Source organism: Seriola lalandi, unplaced genomic scaffold (assembly GCF_002814215.2).
Source record: "Seriola lalandi dorsalis isolate HSWRI2012SDOR001 ecotype SW California unplaced genomic scaffold, Sedor1 jcf7180002054977, whole genome shotgun sequence".
Taxonomy (NCBI): domain Eukaryota; kingdom Metazoa; phylum Chordata; class Actinopteri; order Carangiformes; family Carangidae; genus Seriola; species Seriola lalandi.
In genome coordinates, this window is record NW_019525527.1 from 160,739 (window position 1) to 185,716 (window position 24,978).

General features: G+C 39.6%; 2 protein-coding genes across 8 annotated transcripts in view; one reads left to right on the forward strand and one right to left on the reverse strand.

Annotated features, from left to right (window-relative positions):
* Positions 1-6,654, forward strand: part of LOC111646906 (solute carrier family 22 member 13) — an 8,869-nt gene extending 2,215 nt beyond the window's left edge. Inside the window, exons 2-10 of one of the 3 annotated variants that reach the window (XR_015436499.1) lie at positions 148-245; positions 360-514; positions 1,924-2,092; positions 2,186-2,288; positions 2,798-2,940; positions 3,928-4,139; positions 4,613-4,721; positions 4,809-5,056; positions 6,223-6,654. Coding sequence is in view for 2 of the 3 variants with exons in the window: in XM_023396488.2 (XP_023252256.1) it covers positions 148-245; positions 360-514; positions 1,924-2,092; positions 2,186-2,288; positions 2,798-2,940; positions 3,928-4,139; positions 4,613-4,721; positions 4,805-5,056; positions 6,223-6,331 (1,350 nt within the window). In the remaining variant the exon portion in view is untranslated. Of the gene's footprint in view, positions 1-147; positions 246-359; positions 515-1,923; positions 2,093-2,185; positions 2,289-2,797; positions 2,941-3,927; positions 4,140-4,612; positions 4,722-4,804; positions 5,057-6,222 lie in introns of all 3 variants that reach the window. The other 2 variants (XM_023396488.2, XM_087171135.1) reach the window with 2 other exon arrangements.
* Positions 6,655-8,047: 1,393 nt separating this feature from the next.
* Positions 8,048-20,933, reverse strand: sh3yl1 (SH3 and SYLF domain containing 1). 5 transcript variants are annotated; one of them, XM_087171154.1, is made up of 12 exons: positions 20,847-20,933; positions 19,345-19,520; positions 15,634-15,744; positions 14,849-14,962; positions 13,698-13,762; positions 13,244-13,356; positions 12,464-12,592; positions 12,203-12,347; positions 10,710-10,794; positions 10,532-10,603; positions 10,080-10,112; positions 8,048-9,533 (listed from the first exon to the last, which is right to left on the reverse strand). In XM_087171154.1, coding segments are annotated over exons 2-12 (1,077 nt in total). In that variant the 5' UTR covers positions 19,346-19,520; positions 20,847-20,933; the 3' UTR covers positions 8,048-9,324. The 5 variants fall into 5 exon arrangements, with proteins under 5 accessions (XP_087027280.1, XP_023252182.1, XP_023252181.1 ...); XM_023396414.2 differs by lacking the exon at positions 20,847-20,933 and having other exon boundaries at positions 10,710-10,791; positions 19,345-19,648; XM_023396413.2 differs by lacking the exon at positions 20,847-20,933 and having other exon boundaries at positions 19,345-19,647.
* Positions 20,934-24,978: the final 4,045 nt, after the last annotated feature.

The window sequence follows — 24,978 nt, forward strand, 5'->3', positions numbered from 1 at the left end:
TGTGGTCTGTAGGGACCCTAGAACATGTTTTTGCCCCAGGGCACAGTGGACCGAACCATTTTTTGGGGGGGGGAGTGGGGGGGTGGTAAACAGTCTGTCTTCAATAATTAATTTTTGTGTGTGTGTGTGTGTGTGTGTGTGTGTCAGTCAGTGTGTGGTTGGACAGACTGGTTGTCCTATGGTCAGACTCTCTTCATGGTTGGTCTGCTGCTGGGATCTCTGATTGGAGGAGCAATCTCTGACCGGTATATAACACATACTGTAATACCCAACATGATAACCAACATCAGACAGTTGTCATTTATTGTTACAATAATAAACAAATACCTTGTCAATAAGCTTCTGTATTGTGTGCGCAGGTATGGGAAGCGTCCGGTGCTGCTGGTGTGTGTGTGCGTGCACGCTTTGTGTGGCCTCGTGCCCGCCGTGCTTCCTCAGCCGCTCCTCTTCCTCGCTGTTCGCTGCCTGACAGGCGTTTGCTGCTGCTGCATCAACATCTGCTCCTTCAGCCTAGGTAACAACAACACATACACAACACAAAAGACTGAAAACTACATTTAAAATGAAAGATGCACTTGAAGGAAATTCTACTTCAATTCCATTTTTATTCCCTAATTTCTGAACTTTCCACTTGTTTTTCCTTCAGAGGGAAGTGTGGTATTTACTGTAACTTCTTTGATTAAAGGCTGTTTTTTATGAAAGACCCAAACTGGCCTCAGTGAGTTGTGGTTGACCGGTTGTCTGGTGAGTTTTATTGGACCACGGTGGGATACATTCACACACATGGCTGATAAAGAGCACGTGTCCCAGATAAGGTCATGCTGACCCGTCTGAGTGGTAATGAAGCAAGATGGCTTCCTGCAGCTCTGACGTCTGACCACCGCTGAGATCTGGTTTGAGATTTGTGAGAGGACTGAAAGGCTCTCAGAGGCAGCAGGTTCATTAGACCTTACAACATTAAAGGAAAGGACAACATCCCGAACATTTATCTATTTTTAGAGTCTTACCAGCAGAGGAGCTGGAATTTAAAGTTTGCCTTGAGTGTGGAGCAAGAGGAGAGGAGACATTCAAATCTGAAGGCTTCTTCCTCTCAGGAGCAGGAATGTCAAAAGACGAGTGAAATCCCTTTATTTTACTTGTCTGACTCTGTATTGCAGTTTCCGATATCATTGTGGATCCAAGTTCAGTCTCTTTCCATCGGCTGATTTATTCAGATCGTGGCAATACGAGTTGTAGTCGTTGAGATATTTTACTCCACCTAGTGGGAAAAATGTGTTGACTTTGTATTTCTTCAGAAAAGTGTGTATACACTTCACAGGATAAAGCAGGTCAGAGTTTTCCTCATTAGAGGTATTGAAAGCTTTAATGATGATTTCCCACTCACTACAAAAACATATTTCCCAACACTGGTGATGTTACAGTTTGGTGTAAACACAGATAATATGTCATTGGAGTATTGGAGGATAAGCAACAAGACATTAATAATTAAATAATTGTAGGGCAGCAACTAATGATTACTTTCACTATCGATTAATCTGCTGATTATTTTCTCCATTAATTGCTTTGTCTGAAATGTCAGAAAATAGTGAAAAATCTTCTTTCTTCTAACGGGGATGAATTCATAGGTTTGTTCCTTTATCTGACCAGCAGTGCGTTAACCAAAGATATTCAGTTGTAAAAATGTCTTAATTATCAAATTTAAAGAATCCGTATCAAAAACATTGAATGGATAAACAAATCTGATCAAGATATACTCTAACTCTCACATATTGATATCATTATTTGCCTGTTTTACAGCTCATGGTTTCTGTCCATGCAGGTGGTTTTGGTTTCCATGAGTGGAGAGTTTGGGTGAATTGCCCCTTTAAGGCTTCAGCACCGTCTTCAACAATTAAAACGAACCTGTTTGTGTTTGCGTTGCAGCAGTGGAGTGGACTCAGCCGTCCGCTCGGCTCTGGCCGCCGGCCTTCCTGCCGTTCTGCTTCAGTCTGGGGACGATGGCTGGAGCTCCTCTGGCCTGGCTCAGCCCCACCTGGAGACACCTGCACCTGTCGCTGGCTCTGCCACAGCTGGTCTGTCTGCCGCTGTTCCTGTAGGTGCACACGTCTGTCCACCTGTCTGGCTTATGTAGCATTTGGAAAGCGTTAGAACTGGTTTACAGGAGTATTTCTGTCTGTTTGTCAAGTTCGATCCCAGAGTCTCCTCGCTGGTTGTTGTTAAGGAGGAGGATGGATGTTTTGGACCGTTACCGTAGCAACAGCCCTGCAGATAAACAGTGTCTGGACCTGGTATACACACAAACACTCAATTTCAGTTAAAATGTAACACATTATATTTGTCCTACTGTCATCAAATCCCATGAAAAGACACAAACCAACAGTGAATGTCTCCTGCTAACAGGTATTGTGTGTGGTTGAAACTCTGATAGATCTGACTCCATTGATCTCCATTCTTGTCCGTGGAACTACATCTCACTGTCCACATCCTCCAGATGTTCATAAAACCAGCCTCGAGAAATTCAAGAATTAAAGAACTTGTGTCTGAGCAAGACACAAGCAGAGAAAACATAAAATGGCAAAAATATATGAATATCTTATTAAATAGATGTAGTACTTAGGATTTACACCAAGGTCTCCTACAGCACTGAAGCTTTGGTGATGTCCCTCACTGTGAGTCTCTTTGGATAAAGTGTCTGTAAATGAGTAAATGTAAAGGTATCTGCTCAGTGATTTGTTAATGGAATTATCTGACTACTGATGTGTGTGTCAGTAAGTTCGCTGTGTTTGTGTGTGTGCAGCTGTTGGACTCCACCTGGTCTGACCTGCAGAAATCCACCGATGTTCAGAAGGAAGAACCGCCTGGAGGCCACGCCCCCAGTGACATCATTCACTTGAGACATCCGACCGTCCTGCTGCGACTGTTTATCATGAGCTACCTGAGGTAACACACAGGCTTGTGTGTGGAGAAACAAAATAAATTGAATACAAGTAATAACACAAATGTTTCTTTACATTTTATAACAGTATTAGAGCAAAAAACATCATCAAAAACTATTTTATTAATTATAGTAAATTAAAGTTGTAATAATTGGAGAATATAATAGTTACTGAATATAAATTAAAACCAGAGCACGATTATATAAAACCTCTTGAACCAAAGAGAAAAGTTTGTGTTTGGACACTTACTTACAACGGTCAGAGGTCAAAGGTGACAGTCTTACACAGCAAACACACACATATACATTAGAGTCTTATATCACATCATCAGGGGACCTTTGATCCTCCTTCAAGTTGTGTTGTAACTTAACTGATGAAAGCAACAAGAAGAAGATGGACTGATAGGTGGACGAGTGCAGACTGATGTAGCGGATGAATGATTCTCCCTCATATCACATATTGATTAGTTGGACTCCCCCTCAGCCCTCACAGGTCCAAGACATTGTCACAGCACATTGATAAAAAGTACAGCAAAGAGAAACTGTGGTGGTTTCTTCAGAGTTACAGCCGAACCTTTTGTTGTGTCCTGTACATACTCACCCAGACTGTGGTGAATGTGTACACGTGCAGTTACACATTATTAACAAACACTAAACCTCTTACAGCCACAGTATGTTCTGTCAGTCTGGTGCTCTTAGATGTTTTAGCACACCGCTCACGATTTATTGATCATCCTCTCTAGACCTTCGTCACAACTATTTGACATATTATAAATTAGTAGGTGCATATCGTGCAGCCCTGTAAATTTTACAGTCATCTCCAGGAACCTTCATAAGAATTTACAGCTAAATTTTCTTCATTTCTATGAAACTTATAAGAAACTATGAGACTTATAAAATAAAGTTGTGGTGAAGATAAAAAAGGTGCAGGAGAAGACAAGATTAGAGTAGATATACGTGATGAGCTGTATTCACCTGTGTTTGTCCTGCAGCACAGCATCAGCGTTAACATACTTTGGCATCTGTATGAACATCGGCTCGTTCGGCGTCGGCGTCTACTCCGCACAGTTCTTCTCCGGCCTATCAGAAGCTCCCTGCCTGCTCGTCCCACTGGTTCGTCTGGGGCGACGACCAATCAGCATGCTCGCTCTGTTCCTGAGCGGAGCTGCCTGCTTCTTGTCGTTACTGCTGTCCAGATACCACGGTGAGGAGAAATGGTTACGAGACGAACCAATCCAATAACCAAACCTAACTAACTAGCTAACCAAACTAACCAACCTCCCGATTTCTCAGGGAACGTGTCCAAATATCTGGAAGTCGACTTTTCTGTTTGTCTGCCATCTGACCTGCCAGTTATTTTATCGATCGATTAATCATTTGGTTTTTATTATGTCAGAAAACAGTGACTTAAAAGTGTCTGTGCTTTTCAATATCAATGTCAATATAAGCTGAATACTTTATTATTAATCTATTAATTAAAAAATGATCAGTAGTTAATTGGCAATGAGAATAATCAATGGTTATTCATGTCTTACATGGTGTGTGTTTTTTTAATTAGTTCTCAAAAGTGAATTAGGCCTGGACTGAACAGTCTCTACGGAGTAAAAAAAGGCTCCTAAATGACATTTTATTGATTATTGATCGGGCATTGATAGGTAATACTGACTGTATGTGCAGGTGAGCCAGTGCTGGTGATGAGTCTGGCTCTACTGGGAAAACTCTGCATCCTGGCTGCAATCTTCATCTCTACACTGTACAGCATCGAGCTGTTCCCCACGGTGGTCAGGTAAACAACAACACACACACCCCCCCACACACACGTTTCAACAGGTTTACCATGTTCTGTGTAAAGTAGTCGTTATGATCCAGACAGCGGTGTGTGTCCCTGGTCAACCTGTGTTTCCGTCTCGGCTGTCTGGTCAACACTCTCGTTCCCCCCAATCCAAACGGAGCGATCTCATTTGCTGCCATGGTCGTGTACAGCAGTGGACCAATCGTAGGCTGTGGCCTTTGCCTGTTGCTGCCGGAGACCAGCGGCGTGCCGCTTCCCGATTCGGTGGAGGACTGTGACAGGCAGCCTCGGCCCCGCCCACCCAGCATGGACGGCTTCTGGAGGACACGGTGAGAAACACACATATAGTCAATAAGTATAAACATTTCAGCAGAAAAAATATCACATTTTCAGCCATATTGAAACTACGCATCGTCTTGAAGCATCGGATCCGTCTTTGTAAATATCTGAGTGAATGATGATCACAAGAAATCATTCAGAAAGAGTCAGACCATGAACCAACAGCTGCAAAGTTCCTCCAGAGTCAAACTCACAGCATTTACTCTCACATTGTTTTGTTTTTTTTCTTTCTCTGTAATCTCTGTCTGTGACTCTGTAACAGAAGTTTATTTAGTTTGTGACAAGGGGGGGTGAATGGGTAGGACGTGATTCAACAGATTTTATTAATAGTACCCAACTATATTTGTGTAACATGTAGAGACAAGCTGAGGAAAGTGCTCATACTTTCACACAGTATCTCATTAATGTCTGTAGACTGTAAGAAATGTTTATATCAACACGTCACATGTAAATACAATGCATTATGGTTTTGTTTCTTACCTTTTCTGCTGAATTTGTGTTAAAGACAAAAAGTAATGCATTGTGAGAGTTCAAAATTCACAAAAACTTAGATTTAAGAACAAAACTTTTTTCTTTTTCTTAAAGATGTTTTTATGATATTTGCTCCACTGAAAAAGTATTTTTTTTTATATTCTTTCTATTCTATTTTTCAATTCAGATGTAAGTGAACTATTCTTAAAACTTCCAACCTTTTCAGCCATGACATTGATAGTTTTGGGAAAAAATACTTTCAGAAAAGACAGTGTTTTCTTTGGGAGCTTGTTGCTGCATCATAACTCAAAATGTTACTGTTGTTATTGATAGATTTGAGCCAAAACGCTCTTCTCTTTCTTCAGTGTCTCCCATAGATCAATAGTCTTTTCTCTGAGTTTGGGCTTTGAAAATCTGCTAACATATTGAGATAATTATACAAGAATCACAGCACGTGGAGCGACTGATGAAGCTGCTGCAGCTATTGTTGCCAGAGATTTTCAGTCACGTTGCAGCCTCACAATTAAAATTCATTTTTTAACACCTTAAACCAGAAGGTCACATATTTATAGACCACCTAAAGATCAACTAGAGAAAAAAGAAACTAAAGAAAATTATTACATCACATACACACATTAACAGCTGCAAAGTGAATCATTACATTGATTTATGTGTGTGTTTCCAGGAAGCTGGTGAGCAGCCAAACCAGGAAAACAGAGATCCTCCCTGCTGAGAAAGACGACACACACACACCGAACACACACACAGGACTGATATGCACACACACAGTCTGAGTCTTAGTTTGTTTTGACTGTAATGATCAAATAAAATTTTTGTTTGTATTTAGTTCTGGTTTAAATTAAAGACCAAAAATACAGAGGGAGCATCAAAGTGTTTGTGTTTATGTTTTGTTGGAGAGAAGAAGGTGAAGTCACGTTTATACTTCACACAGCATAAACATGTTGCAGGATGAGATGTCAGATTTATTTTCCCCTTCAGATGATGCTGGAGGATTTTTAAGACTTGAAAGAAGTCACGTGTTTTATTCTTATGTTGTATTTTTGTTATCACTTTGTTCTGTTTTCATCACTGTGGAAATAAACTGAGCTGAAATGCAGTTTTCATCCTCTTCATCATTTATCAGAGCAGAGGTTAAGAGTCAGCGGTGAAAACAGCATGTATAATACTGTCCTAGCAGTTACAGGGTTAAAGGGGATGTTAATAATGAGCTTTAGAGGGGTTGGTGGGTGGATTTAGTTCGATTTGGACGGAGCCAGATCAGCTGGTTCCCTCTGTTTCCAGTCTTTAAGTACTGTGTGCACTACTGAAGTAAAAGTATCATCAAACTGTACTTGATACATCAAAAGTAAAGGTATTCATTATGCAGGGGAACGGACCCCTTCAGTGGCACCTGACTGCACCACTTTTAACAATGCATTATTCTGCCATCTACTGGCAGAGAGCAGTAACCACAAAAGTAGTGGCATTGGGGTAAAAGAAAATGTCTGTAAACTCATGGATGGACCACTGAACCAGCCTGAAGAGACAGGAAACGACCACAAAGAAATGGGACAGGGGATGACTAAAAGTGTTCTTTCATCTTTGTTCTACATTTGAACTGGTTTGTTCAAGACAATAAACATTATTTTAATTATTTACAAATTACAGGCATTAAATCACCAGAAACACATACACACAAAAGCCGTGAATATCTTTTTTGATTTAATTCAATTATTTTCCTGTAGGATAAACAAGGAAATGGTTGAATCTAGTAATAGTAGGCTAACACATTTAAGTGGCTAACACACCTGTAAAGAGTTGAAACGAGATTAGAAAATGATTTTCTCATCAGTCTGAAGATAAATCTGATTAAAAGATGTTAAACCACTGATGCAGGACATTTTACACAGTTTTATGTGGTTAATGGACATTTAACAGATATATTTATCTTTACAACGTACCCGAAGATAGTTTTATCATGTTTAAACGAACTATTTGTACATTTTGCTAATTTCTGCATAGCTAATGTTAGCATTAGCAGCCGTTTTCTCACCAGTCTAGAAGAAACGTTGCTAATTCAGCGTCAAACTTCATTCCTTTACCCGCCAACAGCTGTCTCCGGAGGTGGAAAGTAATGTCAATGTTCACTCTTGTCTCTATCGCGGCTTTTCTTCGACTGAAGTTAGCATGCTAACGAGCTAGCGGCTAGCTGTAGCTTCCTGTACACACTGAAGACGTAGTGCCGTTCAGATGACGTAATATAATCTCTTGTATTATAAATTCAAAGATGGCTGACACCTTTGGCGGAAAGAAAACGTACAAACAACCCCTTTATTTTTTAAATAATGCAATTTGTGAATCATTTTAAAACAGATTAAACAACATTATTATTTAGACTGGTACAACTGTATCCGAGATTATTTTCCTTACATCTATTAATATCTTTAAGGTAAATTTTTACGATGCGTTTCTTTGACAAAAATGAACAAAATATGCATAAATGCCAGCAATAGTTTTATGTAGATTTATTTATGATCTTCATACAGAATCTGATATGTAAAAACAATCCCAAAAACACCACGATTATGTGAATCATACTAAACTGACAGAATAATCCTACAGTTGTCTTTAAAAAAAAAAATACATTATTATATATAAACTTTAAACAGAGATAAGTTTCAAAAAATATTTAACCCCAACCACATCCTTTTTACTGCTGTGGAGACATTTTAAAGGTGGAGACAGTAACAGATCCCAGAAATGAAGCTTTACATACTGAACACACAGTGAATAAGAAAGTCTATATCTTAAAGTTTAATGCTAAAATTCAAGTTAACATTCATCTGGTTTGAAAAGTGCTTTTATTTTGAAGTATCTTCGTGAGAATGAAAAGTACAATTTTATTTTGGTACTAAATGTTAAAGAACTTTTTGTCTTTTTGTTTTTCTCAGTTTTATTCTGAAGGTGAAGGACAGCAAAATGGTGCTTAAGAAGATATTTCTAGTACAATTTTGTAATTACCCCACCTCTAAATAAACACACAAACAAACAAACAAACAAACAAACAAGCATCTACAGCAGCTGAACAAGTGCTGAGACATCAGTTAGTGGAGATTTCCAACACTCCAAAGTTCCCTGAAGTCAGCACTGAGAAGTTTTAATTTCATTTGGCTCTTTCAGACATTATTATTATTTAATTTTCTCTATTTATTAATTTAACCGTTGGATTATGATACCTTCCCAGTGCTGAAGCCAGGGTTTGGAAATTTGAAACCTTGCTACAGCTTTCTGTTTAAAGCTACAAAAGCTCTAAACTAAATGTGCTCACGGTTTATTTTAAAGGTCTGTTATTTCTGAATATTTCTCAAAAAGTTGATAAAAATTAATAAAAAATTAGTACATTTCCATTAATAAATTCATTTTAATTAAAGCTGTTGTAACAAGAAAATACCTATTTTTTGTATAAAATTTGTACTAAATCATGTAGAAAACTTTCTAGGAAATTATTTAGAAATTACAAAGCCGTAATTACTGCTGCAACTGATTGTTTTCATTATCAACTAATCTGCTGATTATTTTCTCAATAAATCGATTGATGGTTTTGTCTAAAAAACATCAGAAAACAAATGTTGAAGCATCCCAGAGCAAAGGGAGATTACATCTTAAATGTCATGTTTTGAAACACAGTACAAAACCCCAAAATATTTCATTATTGATATTGACCCCTGCTGCTTCCCGTAGGCTGTCCTTCAGCTGCAGTCCCTCCACCGACCACCAGGGGGCAGCATCAGTATGTAACAAAGTTGGCGGGGAAGATCCCGATCCGCCCATCATCCAGTTTTCCCTCCCACCAGTCGTACTGGGACTCACTCTTAGTGATGACGGTGATTCGGTCACCAGGGACAAAGCTCAGGTCGCCAGGCTGCTGCCCTGTGAATGGGTGGGTTGCCGTGACAACCAGCTGCCCACTGGCTCCACCCATTGATGGTCCTCCACCTAGAGGAAAAAAAAAAGAACAGTATTTTTAATGAAACCAATTACAATGTGTCTTTGTAAAAAATTTGGAGGCATTTTATGAAAATAATTAATATTTCAGCAATTTTATTTTTATCAAATTTTATTATCATTACTTAAATTTTTCACTAATTTTTTATCTTCGGTTTTTCTAATAATGATGAGAGCTCTGTAAATAAACTTTATTATCATAATTATTATTATTATTGCAACAAGTCAAATAGTTTTTAAAAATGTGTTATTTAATCAACGTTTTAATTTTTATGAATCTATTGAATATTACAAATAATTATTAAGTATTTTAGAAATACATAATATATGTAATATTTTGTAATATTTAATTTGATATTTTATTTTAGAGAACAAAAATGACAAATATTCAGCTTTAATAACCTGGAGTTGGAATTTCTATAAACAAAACTTGTGCTGTAGCAGTGATTTGGTCAAACCATCTGCTAAAACATTATAATATAAAATAACATAGCTGCTTAAAGCAGAGCCTGAAGAATGTCAGTTCCGTCATCGTACCGTAGCTCTGGGAGTGTTTGGAGGCAAATTGACCTGAAACAGAAAGAAAACATCAATTAAGAGTCGGACCAACAGCTGTAACACAGGTGCGTCTACAGGTGACTTTATTTCCTTCAGTCATTGTTAAACCAGAGTTAGTGAAGCTGCAGTGAACACTAGAGGGAGCTGCAGCCTCAGAATTCAAACACAAGCATGTGTGTTTATCACTGTAATATGAAAACAGGATGCGTCTATCCTGTTAATGTACAGCTCTCACACTCTCACGCAGGCACACACACACACACACACACACACACACACACACTCACACACACACACACACACACACACACTCACACACACACACAGGGTTATTAATGACTCGGTGTGTGTTGATATTGGCTGCTTCATCGAGGTCGCAGTTAATAACAGACCAGACCCCCCCAAACACACACACACACACACACACTCACCTGAGGACTCAGATTTATAGATGGAGACAGATGGATAGAGGGCGTTTTTACTTCCTGTACCTGACCATGCACCTGAACACACACACACACACACACACACACACACATCATTACACACTGTTTTATCAGACGTCGACAAATATTATGAACACATGTTGTGTTTTAGTGGAAGTGTCACCAGTGTCGGTTGCTGGTTTCTGGTAGCTGGCTGCTGGTCTCTGCTGAGGCGGAGCTGGAGGTCTGGACGGAGGAGCAGACGACTGCTGAGAGAGAGACAGAGAGAGAGAGAGAGAGAGAGAGAGAGAGAGAGAGAGAGAGAAACAGACTTTAGAAATAACTACAACAAAGTGAGATTCGTGAACATGCGTAAAAAGTAATCTGACATTTCAAAAACCATAAATAGATATCAAACAGCTGAGTGGAAGTTTAATAGTGCAACACCTGGTGGAACCATTTAAAGTATTGGTTATCTGATATTTCACAGTCTATTTAAAGTGAAAATAGACTGAGGTAGTTTCCTCACATAAACCTCCATTGTAAAAATATCCCAGAAAAATGGTAAATATATTTAAAAAATGTCTAAAAAGGAAGAAAAAAGCTGAATGGAGCCTTAATAGTGCTGAATGAGCTACAGATTTTAATCTTATAAGAAGCACTTGTCTATGTGTAACCTCACCTCTGACATCATCTGTTCAAAGATTTTATTCAAACAGTCCTTTATATATATACACACACACATATATACATATATATATATATACACACATATATATACATATATATATATATATATATATACACACATACATATACACACATACATATACACACACACACACGTACATACACATATATTTATTATATGCAAGTACAAATCTTTTCTACATAGGCAAAGACTTGAATTTCTCATTCAGATTTAATTGTACAGGTTTACAACTGTTGATTTACAACTACAAACTTTTCGTGAACATCACTTTATGAGCTGAAAATCTTTTTGACCCTAATTGTAAAAGAAGCATTTTATGGAACTAATTTATTCCCTCATTCTTTGAAAGATGCACTGGTGTGGGTGGAGATGTGTTTCGGAGTGTTGCTCTAGAGCTCAAAAGGCTGAATACAGAGCTGTAAGCAAAATTAGCCTGAAATATTTATTAGCGATTATGAAAGTCCAAAAATGAACTGAAGTATGAAACAGTGTGTTTTAGAAAAACCTGCAGAACCATCAGTTATTAACCACTTCACAAAAGCTCTGATGGCGGGTCACGCGGATTCTTTTAGATTTATTTGCTAGTTTGTCCATTTAGTTTTGTGCTCATAAACTCCACTTTGTCTGTGTGTAAGATTCATGCTTGTAAGTTTAATCATTTTTCAAGCTGTGGTTTACTGTGTTGGTTTTGTGGACAGTACTCAACATACAGGCTTTAAACTGGAGGCAAATACACTTCACTATTGTTTAACTAAACTAAGACTTGTTGATCAGTAGCAGAGCAAAGAGGGAACAAAGAACAAATGCAGGAGGTTCAAATTCAGCTTTAAATGTTTCTGTCTCCTTGTACATAGATATTTTATATTTTAATGACTCAAAGCTGCTCAAATAAGTCGTTGCAAGTCTGGAATAAATACATAAGAAACACTGGCAATAAAAAAAGAGGGATATATGTGGTCATTTACCTTTGGTCGCATGTTCTTGTTGGTCCAGTCTGTGGTGTAGGCCTCAGTGTAGGCGTCCAGGATGTGGTAAAGGTCGTGGCACTCCGATGGCGGCTCAACATCTCCGTTCAAAATGGCCGACGCTCGGATGTCCTGGGAGTAAAACCTGTAAACACGCACAGGAAAATACTCACTACAGCACTTTATGTTCAAATAAACAACGATAAACAGACACAAAAGTTGAGACGTTTAGGCGGGCAGGTAGATGGACGTCGTTCGTACTTGCGGTTCGTGTCTTTGCGTTCGATCAGGTAGGACCCCTCCAATGAAATACCTGCAAACAAACCTCTGGACCTGCAATAGGTGAAAACTGCTGCAGTGCTACGCAGAGCCACGTCTGCCTCCACGTTCCTGAGAAACAGAAAGATAGAGAGGGTCATTATCTGTGTGGCGTTCCACAGAGCAGAATCCTAGGTCCTCAAAAATATCACTATTACAGACAAGAACCATTATCACAACTGCACCGACTCCCCAGGTTAAAAGTATGGGTGTGGTACGCAGCCAAATTACACAGAACAAGCCTGTAGATCAATTCAGCAAACTGAACATGACGCTGCTGTTTTCTGTTTATTCTAAGATAAATGTTTCTGCAGCTCAGTTATTCAGCTGGAACAGACACAAAGACTCTCATTCTGGCACCGATGTCAGCCTTTACCTCTTGGTCAAATACCTGGCCACGCCCACACACACCTGCCAACACGCGCCAAAACCTGTTGAACTACCTTGAAACAACACTGTCCTGGTTATTTCTAAAATTAACATCAAACACATCAATCACACTAACCTCTAAAGTAAATCACATCTGGTTTTGTAACTGCCACAGATGCTGAATTAGTTTGTGTTTCTGCTCCAGGCCTCGAAACACAAACAATCACTGTCATTAAACGTCTATAAATCTCGAGCCAAAGTAAAATATTAAAACCTAAACTATAATTTACATCAAAACTAAATATTAAAAGCAATTAAGAGTCAGACTGACAGAGTGAGAGTACAGGTGCTCACCTGCCCATAGGTCCCACAGCGACAGTGCAGTTTCCGCCCAGCGTCAGGTTCCCGCCCTTCGTGAACGCCTCAATGGCTCTACGCTGGTTCAGGATGATCACCAGGTCTGACACCTGACAGGGGTTTGACAGGTGCTTGCTGGTGCATTCAAGGACAATCTGATGTCTGAAGTTTGACATTTGCCTGATGGAAACTGGTGCATTCACAATATTTGAACTAAAACAAAAAACAATTTGCTTTGTCTTTTTACTTTTTGTCTTTTTATTAAAATTGCTGGTTTTGACAGTCAGGTCTTAAACGTTTAATAATCTGACTGTAAATTATAAATTGATGGTTTCTATTCATCTGAAATAGCTCCTGCTAACTACCAACATCACAAATGTATGTATATAAGTATATAAGTAGTAAGTTAATTTGTAGTTTTTTTAAAAACACATTGTGTTTTTTCACCCACCTCCACCCCGATCTCGAAGCCTCCCCCCAGACCGGCGATGCCGATGGCAGAAGGTGCAGACCAACCTGAACACACAGAAACACACAGAGAAAAAAGACCTGTTGATTAAGGGTTTAGTTTGGAGATGACAGATGCATGTTTCATTTACTTTGAAGTTATACAGAAGAAAACAGACGGCCAGATTATATATTGAATCTCAGAGGTTTCAGATCAGTATTTTGTGCATTTTCTTGTTTTTGTTTCCACATCTGTGAGAACGAAAATCAAGATCAGCTTTTTGTTGAGATTTCTCATCTTGTGAATAAAGATTTATAATGTGGTTAAATCTGGGATCATTCAGAGATCAGACCTGAAACAATAAGTCAATTAATCCTTTAGTTAATTGACTGAATATTCATCTGCAAGTATTGTGATATTTGATTGTCACTTATCACGCACAATGACAAACACGTGATGGTTCTAGAAAAATTAACAGCAACATCTAAAACTTCCTTCTTTATTTCACTTCCTCCATATTTCTTTTTCTCCTCTTCCTCCTTGTCATCATTAAACTTTTACACGTCAACAGGTGATGCTATCAGACAGTGTGCTGCCCTTTTTAAACCTACTTGCTTAACAGTAAAAAAAAAAACAAACAAAAAACCTTGTGGCTCTGTAAAACTAGATTTGCTGAACTGCTCCTTTGGTCTTAAAGCCCAGAAAATCAACAATAAGCCTGCAGATCAGCGGAGGCGTCAGCTGCAGCTCGGCCCGTGTGATCCTCACTGGGTTTTAGCCTGACAACAATCTCTGACACCAACCATGGAAATGTGACAGCCGCCACCGCCGGACGGGCTAATTAAAATCGGCAGTTAAACACACAACACATCAGATGACTGCTGCTCAATAAGCCGCAGGGAGACCTGAGGGCGTGTGTCTGTTTGTTAACAAGGCAAAGTAAAATGACACAAAATGTGCTGAAAAACAAAAAGGTCACTGTGGGACTCAAACCTGCAGCGGAGACACTGAGCTGTGACCTCGCTGTGCAGCGACTCAGCTGGATTCAGAAGAGGATGGAAAGGACTAGAAAAGCTGGATTTAGCCGCCAGACAGACAGACAGACAGACAGACAGACAGACAGACGGACAGAGGGTCTGTGGTCAAGTTCTTACGTCTGTCGGACAGTCTGGCGATGACGATGCCGCTGCCTCCTCTGGCTGTGATCATGAAGCCGGCCTTGATGACGGAGATGATGGCCAGACCCTCGGCCTTCGCTATCACATGTGCTACAACACACACAAACACTCGTTTTACTAAAACACACACACACACACCTTTAAATAAACATTCAGCACATTTTAATCCTCATTTCACCTACTGCCTTCGTGTCACTCTCACTTTCCTTACTTCTTCTCTTTCCTTTCTTTTCTTTTGTCCTCCCTCGGTGAGGCTACAGTCAACAGATAGTTAGCTTAGCTTAGCATAAAGACAAGAGAGAGTGACAGAGGGAAACAGCCTTCCCAGAATGTTGAATTATTCTCAGCTTGCTCACACATCTGCTGGCTACTGGTTATATCACTGAATATTTCTAAGAGCTTTCCTGGCTGTTCCTAAATCCTGGATCAGGACCAAAAGTCACCGTTACAGTCGGGACCCCTTTAGGTTCCCGAGTTCCCTGCCTCAGTTTCTTATTTCTCTCTTTTCTTTATAGTTGTATATTTTATTTTAATTTAATTATTTGTGCTTTTATTTACCTGACTTTGAAAATAAAATGTACTATTATTCTGTCCATTTCTTCGTTGTTCCTTCCTTTCCTTCTTCTTTTCTTAAAGGGCTGGGTATCACACTTTCATATTACTGACCCAAATGAGTCGTTGTGGTAAAACCCTGTGGAGGACGATTTCAGCCTTGTTAACAGACAGTGTGAAGGAGGACGAGACAGTTTGCCTTTTCTTACGGGGGATGAGTTTGTCAGGTCCGTTCCTGTTGGAGATTTCGGTGAAGTCTCGCAGGATCTTGGCGGCTTTCTTGGCCTCTGACTTCAGATTGGACGGGATGGGGTTACTCACTGCAAACACACCAATTATATGGTTTGTTAAAACATCAACGGCTCATTCAGGGTTTCTCAGTTTGACCCTTCCTGCTGATTTTCAGTCACAGCCCTCATCAATGAGCTCTTTGTTTTCCTCATCTGATCTTATCTTATCTCTATCTGAAGTAAGAGAGGCTGAGCAAACTTCAACAACTTTGAGCTTCTTGTTTTCAAAAAGCAGATTTATCTTGATTCATCATTTAGTCTTTAAAAAAACGTCCATCACAGTTTCCAAAAATCAAAGGTCACATCTTCAAATGCCTCATTCTCATATTCAGTTTGTTATCACAGAAAACAAATAGAAACCGTTAGAATATTCACATTAAAGAACCTGAAACCAGTGAAAACATATTCTACAAGCGGCTAAAAGGATTAACTGATTAACCAAACACTTATTGATTTGTTTGATTAGTTCTTGAAATTGAATATTTGTTTCATCTCTGAACTGAAATGTGATGAAATTGATGCATAATTCTCTATATTCACTGTTGTAACTACAGAACACAATGAAGACATTAATGTGATACAGGTGCCTGACATTTTTCCATTCAATATGACCGGGCCATGTGTAGTGCTGAATCGAGAAGTGATCATCAATTAATAATTTACGTAATTTACGAAGCAAAAATACCAAAGATTTTGTCGTTTTCAGCTTCTCCATAGAGAAATGTTCTTTCTCTGTTTTCTATCAGACTCTGAGAAACTGATGAATATTTTTTGTAGTTTCTGACATAATGATCAATTATTGGTTAGTACAGCTTGGCTTAATCGACAGGTGTGCGGCTCCAACTTCAGACTTCTTTTCATTATTCATTAATCAGCCGATTAGTTTTTTCTATTAAACGATTAATCGTATCATCTATAAAACGTCACATTGTCTAAAAATGTTTATCACAGTTTCCCAGAGCCCAAGTGATGATTTCTTGTTTTGTCCGACCAACAGTTAAAAATCTAAAGATATTTCATTTACAATTATAAATGACAAACAAAGCAGCAAGTTTGTACATTTAAGAAGCTGGAAGAGGAAATGTTTTTAGCATTTTTGCTTAAAAGAAAATTATTTAACTGATTTTCTTTGCTGCAATTAACTTTTGAATGACTAATCAATGCAGCTCGAGACAGGTGTCTTAGCCTGTAACACTGTCACCTGTTGAGATTCTTGCTCCACCCAGCCCCCATCCTCCTTCGCCCAGACTGGATTTTTTGTAAGACTATATATATATATATATATATATATACACACATACACTATATAGACTATATATATATACACACACACTCGTTTTTTTTTTATCTGATGGGTCTCTGAACTTTTGCGTCATGAATGTAACCCTGGCTTGTGCGCTGCAGCTGCAGGGCATGATGGAGTTTCACTGATGTTTTCATGCTGCTGAAGGAGAGCTTTGTTAGCGTGTTGTAGCTCAGCTGAGGATGGGATGTTCAGGCTGTGGTGTGTCGTTGTGTCATGTGTTAGGAATGTGCTGGCTGCAGCAGGAGGCATGTTGGCAAACTGGTCTCTGCTGCCTGAATCTGCTGTCACTGTTTCAGGACTGTGGCAGGAACCTAAAGAGGTTTTAACCCAAAAAGAGATTCTGTTTTCAGTCACATAATTATTTCTTTGTTGGTTTATCTCTCAGTCTAAAGCCAAACTAACAACTCTGTGAGGATTAGTTTGGTCATAAACCAAAGTCCTGGACTAATTACAACGTTGACTTGTTGAAAAGTCAAAGGATCCTGAAGGTAAAATGAATGTCTGAACCACATTTCACCACAATCCATCCAACAGTGGTTGAGATATTTCAATAAAATGTCAACCTCAGTGTTCTCTGAGGACAACGTAGTCACCTTCTGAGGTTCTAGTCATGACTGAGGATGTTTTATTGTTCTTTTAGGTTGTGCTCATCTAAGAGAACGTTCCATTTGGTTCTAGTGGCCGAGTAGGTGTCATTGGTCTTTGAAAGCGTTTTAGAGATCTTTCAGTTTCTTGTCATCTATGAGGTTCCAGTGAGGTTTTATTAGCTTCTACTGTCTAAGGAGGTTCTATTGGTGCTTCAAAAGGTTCTAGTGATCATCTGTTCATCAACTACGAATTGGGTTTTAAAGAAGTTCCAGTCATGTTCTAGAGGGTTCTAATCATCTAAAAGGAGGTTTCATTCATTTGTGATTTGGATCTCGTGGCCAAGTACGTTCTACATATATACTGATATTTATGATTCTCTTTTAGTGTCTATTCATCCATGAGGAGTTTCCATTGTTCTTTAAGGAGTTTCTATTGTTCTTTGAAGATGATGTAGATTACGTCATCACAGTTATGTGATGCAGTGTTGTGACGAGATGAGCTCATTGAAAGGAGAGAGGGATCTGAAAATCAATGTGAACAGACAAAGAGTTCGATGGTTCGTGAAGCCATTACAACCGTTTTTTTTACATTTCATTCATTTAAATCACAACAGCAGATCTGATTAACTTCAAACAAGAGCTCGTTAACACTAACGAGTCGTCAGAGATTCCCCACAGAAGGAGCGTTGCCATGACAACATCCTATTGGATGCATAGAACCTCTTTATAGACCACTAGAACCTGCTTAAAGACCCCTACACCGCCTAATACACAACTAGAACCTCCTCATAGAAAACTAGAAACTCCTCATGGACCTCCTCAAAGACCACCAGAACCTCTTCGTATAAAACCAGGACCTCCTTACAGACCCATACAAGCTCCCAATGGGTGAATAAAAACTCCCTGTAGATCACCGTACTCACAAGAACCAAATTCTCTCTAGATCAATATAGATCACTGGAAAGCCACAATAGGCCCCAAGAACCAAATTAAAGAGATCTAGAACGTCTTCAAAGATAACTTGGAACCAAAAGACCACTCATAGATGAAAAAATTCCAATGAAACTGCCTCAAAGACCACCAGAACATCCTCCTAGACGCCCAGAAACCCTTTTATGGACTACTAGAACTCCACTACAGACAACCAAAACCTCCTTGAACTAAATACTACCACTACCATTGTCTCCACCTAGTTGGCTAGAACCTGCTCACAGATGAATAAAAACATTCATAAACTCATTTGAATTTCCTCCTGGACGCCTACAACCTCTTTAAGACGTCTCGAACCCCCCGATTGATTCATATAAACTTCTTACAGAACACCAGAACCTCTTAAAAGACGGCTGAGACCTCACAGATGGAAAACTCCTCAAAGACCAGTGGAACCCCTTCTTTAACAACTACTATCTAGAACCTCCTTATAAATGACTAGAACCCCGACAGGTCAATATAAACTTCTAACAGAACACCAGAACCTGGGAACCAAAAGTCCACTAGAATCTCTTGAAAGACCACAACATCCTCAAAAACTAACTACAATCTTCAGTGAGTTACTTTCTCAGTGTGATCGAACAGCTGGAACAGGTAGATCCTGTGAAGCTGGAACACTGAGAGCAAGAGACAAGGAAGCAGGTGAGACAGAACAGAGCGGGAACATGGAGACATGGGTGGACAGACAGCAGAACTCTTCAGTTCTTTTTAAGTTCTTTTGAACTTTTTAAGTTCAAATTAACTTACTTGTTTCTTTTTATTCCTCTCTTCCTTTCCTCCGGTTGTTCACCTGCGGACAGGTGCGCTGCGGGAGGTTCTCCTCTCTTCACTTCCCTTCCGATTCACCTGAATCTCGCGACAACTCTCCGCGCTGCCGGATATCACGCACTTCACGTAAAAAATAAATAATAAATCGAGGACACCTGGAAAGGTAGGAGCAGGTTGGAGGAGTTAAATGATGATAACTGACACACACAAACAGGTGATAATAAATCAATGAATGGATCGATATGTGATTTCAGGGAGACAGGCGCCGCGCGGACAGCCCCGAGAGAGGTGTTCGTCAGCTGGGCGCGTTCCCGTGTGTGATTGTGGCTGGGCTGGGCGCGTTCGTGAGCTGGGCAATAGTTTTCCCTGAGTTCAGTCTCTCAGGTGTTTCCTGTTCATTTCCTCCTTTAGGTTCCAAAAAGTTATTTTTTCATTTTATTTATTTCTTATTTACCTCTGGAGTTCAGTCCATAATACAGAAACCTGTGGTTTTATTTTTGAATGTAGAGTCATCACATTAATAACTCAATAAAATATTTCTTCAGTTTCCTCCAAACTTAACCCTAATTTATTTATTTATTTATTTACCGTTACAATTGTGCATTTTAGGTAATATTTGTATTTATTTTCCCTGTTGTCGGTCTTGTAATATTGTTCTGTAAACACACTCCACCTTCTTCAGACTGAAGCGTCTGATTGGTGGAGCTTGTTGTGTTGCCTGTGAGTCTGTGTTCAGGATCCAATTAAGAAGCTTTTATCTGAACCTTTAGATTTAAAATTGATATATTTAATGTGGCAGTATTAACAGTAGGCTGTTCATAAGTGTTAACAGAACAAAACCATTCAATATGTCTTTAAATTTTAATGGTATAACTATATCATATGATTTATTTTTAAATTTTTTTGTGGCATTTGTTTTTTTGTTTATTTTCTCTTTGGTTTTTCGTATTGACTTCTCTCTTATATCTATTTAAAATCTGAATTTATAACTTCTTATCTCTTAATTGTTTGGAAATACAATAAACATATTTAACATATAGTTTTGACATATTTGTCATCAGTTGAAAAAACACTATGTCGATGTGTCACATTTATTCAGCTATCCCTACTTAACACAGTGATCGAGTCAGTAATAAGGACATTGCTCATTAGTGGCTTTGTCACTGTGAAACATTTTGAATTACTGAATATTATGGGAGCAATTTGTTCTGGGATCACAATGCTCATGATGCGATAGTGCCAGTGAAGAGAAAGGGCGGGTTTTATGAGGCAAAGCTCAAGGACTCCGAGCAATTTGAACAAATTAAAAAGGACACCCTCATATACGGAGATTGCATCAACTCAAGTTGTGGTGCTTCCAGTTTGACATACTCCCAGTACTTATGTGTCATTTAACAGCATATGAAACCTCCATTAACAAAGTGGAAAAGCACATGTGCACAATGCTTAAGTCCTGCACGGGCTCAGCAGATTGTAATTACCTACAGCAAGTCTTGTGGAAGAACTCAATCCACCAAAGCAAAGTTGGTCCAGACCCTCAATGGATCTTAAGATTACTGTTGTTTGAACAACCCCTGTGGCAACAGGGAAGAGGTGGACCTCATCTGAAGCCGTTCACACTCTTTGGCTCGTCCCAAAAGCTCCTCAATGGCAGAAGGAAACATCAGTGCAGAAGAGATGGCGTGTGGTGGAGGAGGTGCAGAGACACGCCGAGGCCTCTCTGTGGCAGGGCCGCTGGACTAACAGAGAGAGTCTGGAAAAGAAGAAACTCACCTAGAGCGACATCTGGGAGATGGAGAGATCTCGGCTAAGTTTTATCATCACGACCACGTTTGCTTCCTTTGTCAAGCACCTGCATCACTGGGGCGCTTTTTAACGAGATGCACTACGAGCCTCACCCAAGGGCGTTAAACTTGGCAGCATAACCATGTTCTCAGACAGCTGGCATCAATCTAGGAACAGAGGCAAACCACCACAAAAGCTCTCCCACAAACAACTGGCAGGAAATGCCCACATCTGTCCCAGCAGGTTGACCTCCAGAGAAAAACATGGATGGAAGCTTCCTGCAGGTGTGGTCCACAACGGGCAAGCTGCTATACACTGTGGAGCTGACAGTACCAAGATGGTGTTGAAGAATACGAGAGGGAAAAGACCAAGCACTCTGAACTGGAAACTGAAGTGGGACGCTGGGGTCACTCCCTCCAACAAGCAACCAAGTTCTTGTCAAATCAGCAGAGAAAAAGCAGCAGTTTGCTGCAGATTTAAAGGAAAGACAACAACTGGGCTGCAAGATGAAGACTGGAGGGTGAGGAAATGAGGGGGGTGATACCTGGAACACCAGGTATCACCGTGGAGTCTTCTGGAGACGTTGTGGGCTTATCAACAAAATGTCAAAGACAGAAGGTCCCCACCCGACCCTCCCTCCATCACGCCAATCCCACGGCAAACATCAAGAGTGCCGACTGACCACAGGGACCGAAACATCAAGTTTCATGTGAGACAGCAGGTCTCAGATCAGTGCGGGAATGTCCCAGATCCAGACTTTCCTCTCTGACTGCTGTTTATTCAGGCAGAGAGATGCTGAAAACCTTCCCATGTTTGGCCACAGTCAGGACCGCCGTCACTTTCTCACAGTTAACGTGATAATGTTACGTGTTATTATGAATCTCTCTGCGGAGAAATAAGCCGCTCTCCTCTGGGAGGTCAGAGGTCAGGAGCCGGCAGACTCCGGGGAATGGGTTTCTTTAATAACTGCAGAGCAGCCATATCAAACAAACACAGTTATTTGTTTCTTCATGCAGCCTTCTTCACGATTCCTTCAAAATAAAACGTGCAGCGACACTGAATGTCTGAAGAAAATAATAACAGTAATAATGATAATGAAGCGAGTCAGAAACTTCAGAGCAGAGAAAACATTCAGAGTCGGGTCAGTAATGTGAGGTGTTGACACGAGAGCATGGAGTCGTGGGATCTGATCCCAGCACAGTCACACACTGAAGTGGTTCATTAAAAAAAAGGGGAAACAAGATTTGAAGCAAATATTAAGAGATGACTTAGAAGTTTAGGACACATAAGAACATTTCCATTCGATAGAAAGGTGCAGCAGTTTTAAATCAGAGTGAGAACTAACTGATACACAACACTGAACATGATCCCGACAGACAGAGAACGAGATAAGAGATACCTGGAATATTTCACCTCGAAATACAAACCAAATCTCCCCAAAGTCAGAAAATCCCTGTGTGAGAACAGGCTGCATTTTATAGTTCACAACGAATCGATGGGCAAATAGAAAACCAGCTCATTGACAAATTCTACGTTGTTTGAAAAGTCCAAGTCTCCTGATTCAATCAAGTATTTTAGGATCCTCATATCACTACAACAGCCGTTCACTTTTCCACAAAGAAGGTCCTGCTGACCTCATATTCCTTTTTGAGGTCATATATATATATATATATATATATATATATATATATACACACCACACATATATAAATATATATATACACACACCACACATATATAAGTGAGGGAAGAAAACCTTTTTTCCCCTTTGTAGCTTTGGTCTAGTGCCTCTTCTACTCATTCTGACGGTTTGGTTGTAAGATGTAAAGGGTCATGGCTGTAAGAAGGGTTGAAGAACAGTAACATCTTTATTTTTACATTATTTTCAGGCTTGTGAACGAAACTCGGGCTGTTTGTTAACAGGTTAAAAACCAGTGGTGGAAACACTGAACTTCTGCATACTCTTTACTTTACTGTAACATAAAGCTCAGAGGGAAATATTATAGTTTTTACTGTACCACAAAACATGATAGTCTTATAAAATACAACACAAAGCTCCTGACAGAAACCTTATTGAGTTGTTAGCAGTTCTACTGAAGACACATTTATTTCACTAAAAGCAAAAAATTACAGAAAATAAAAACAAACTGAATCCAGATCAGTGAACCAGAATTTAGTTTCTTCTTCTTTCCTCTCCCATGAATCATCTGATGACCCCTCAGATTTATCTGGTGACCCTTTAGAGGGGCCCGACCTCCAGGTTGGGAACCACTGGACTGAACTAACCAGCTGTATATAAAGATGTTGAAAACAGCTCCACCTGGAGCACAAACAGCAGTAAAATGCTGCTTTGCACTGGTGCATTCAAGTACTTTTAGCTGATATGAATATTTTTACATTGTTGTATTGGTGCGTTTATTTATGTGAAGGTTTTGCGTTCTTCTTCCACCACTGTTAAAAACACAACTTTAACACTTTCAGATTTACACAATATTATGTTTATTACATCTGGAGATGCCAGAGTCTGGTTCGTCCATCCGTCACAGCACTGCCGGCTGTCCACATTCAGCTAATGACGCCAGCTATGAAACAGCTATGAAAATTACATTTGTCTCAGAAAGCACCAGTCTGGCACTCAGCGCCTGGAGAAAAATCCGTTCACATCCTCTTTTCATGTCACAACTTCTAAGCTTCTTACAACTAAAATTGAAACTGTGCATAAAATGGGTTAATTATTCGCCTGATGTGATGTGGATGTCTGAGGTTGATGTTGACCAGGCTGAAGGAGGGTCTTTGTGCTGTCAGTTTGGTATTTATAATTCTCGCACCACCAGGAGCAGACTGGCTTTTATAAGCTTTAACCTCCAAACCTGCTCTTATCTCATCTGCACCTGCAACAGCTTCTATTCAACACGTTCACATGTTTACTGCATACTTTCATACGGCTGAAAAAGTCCAAAATATCAACCAGTCTGCTCCACTTAGGGCCAAAAACACTAAACACAAGATTATTATTATATTTATTATATAACTGAACATTTTAATGGTGATTATTGTTCTTTATTTTGGTTTTATTGCGAAAAATGGATGAGTAAATAAAGAACACGTTGCAGGTGATCTGTAAATCAAACTGTTTGTGAATAATATAATAAGAATTTACATAATATTTATAGATGTAACTAAAGAAACACCTGAAATAGCTGAAAAAAGAACAATATGAAGGAAGGCGGAAGAGGAAAAAGGTTGTTTTATCAGGTGTTTGTATTTTAAGAATCAGTCACATCTATTTTTCTTCTCCATTCATCAATCTTTATCTCTTCTTTCATCTATCCCTCCGTTTCTGTTCCTCGCTGTTCTCTTCTTTCTCTCATGTCTTTATCTTCTTCTTGAATCGCTCTTCACATTAATCCCTCCTCTCTCTCTCTCTCTCTTTAAATAGCCTGCTGGGTAAACATCAGTTTCACTGCAGTCATTTGTCTTCTTAATGTGTTTCCTCTGAGCATGTGTGTGTGTGTGTGTGTGTGTGTGTGTGTGTGTGTGTGTGTGTGTGTGTGTGTGTGTGTGGCCACCCAGTCTCCATAATTCAGTTCAGATCTCCCAGTCCTCTACAAGTCCTCCTCAAAATCCTCCAGTTCAAGTCTTTTTCTCATCCTGTAGCCTTCTACAAGTCGTCTTCTTTTTACTTCACTTTACTTTAGGTGCGTTTACATCGCAGGAACTTTTCCCTGCAGGAACTTTTCCCTGCAGGAACAGTAGGGACCCTATTGAGCAACTCAGTCCCCCGCAGTCCTTCCACAAGAGGGTCTAAATTAAATTTTGGGGTGATGG

Excerpts from the sequence above, each read along its gene's own strand:
- sh3yl1 (XM_087171154.1), bottom strand. Across the intron at positions 13,357-13,697 it reads GCTTCGAGATCGGGGTGGAG|GTGTCAGACCTGGTGATCAT; the intron begins GTGGGTGAAAAA and ends AACCCCTGTCAG. Across the intron at positions 12,593-13,243 it reads GCTGTGGGACCTATGGGCAG|GAACGTGGAGGCAGACGTGG; the intron begins GTGAGCACCTGT and ends TCTGTTTCTCAG.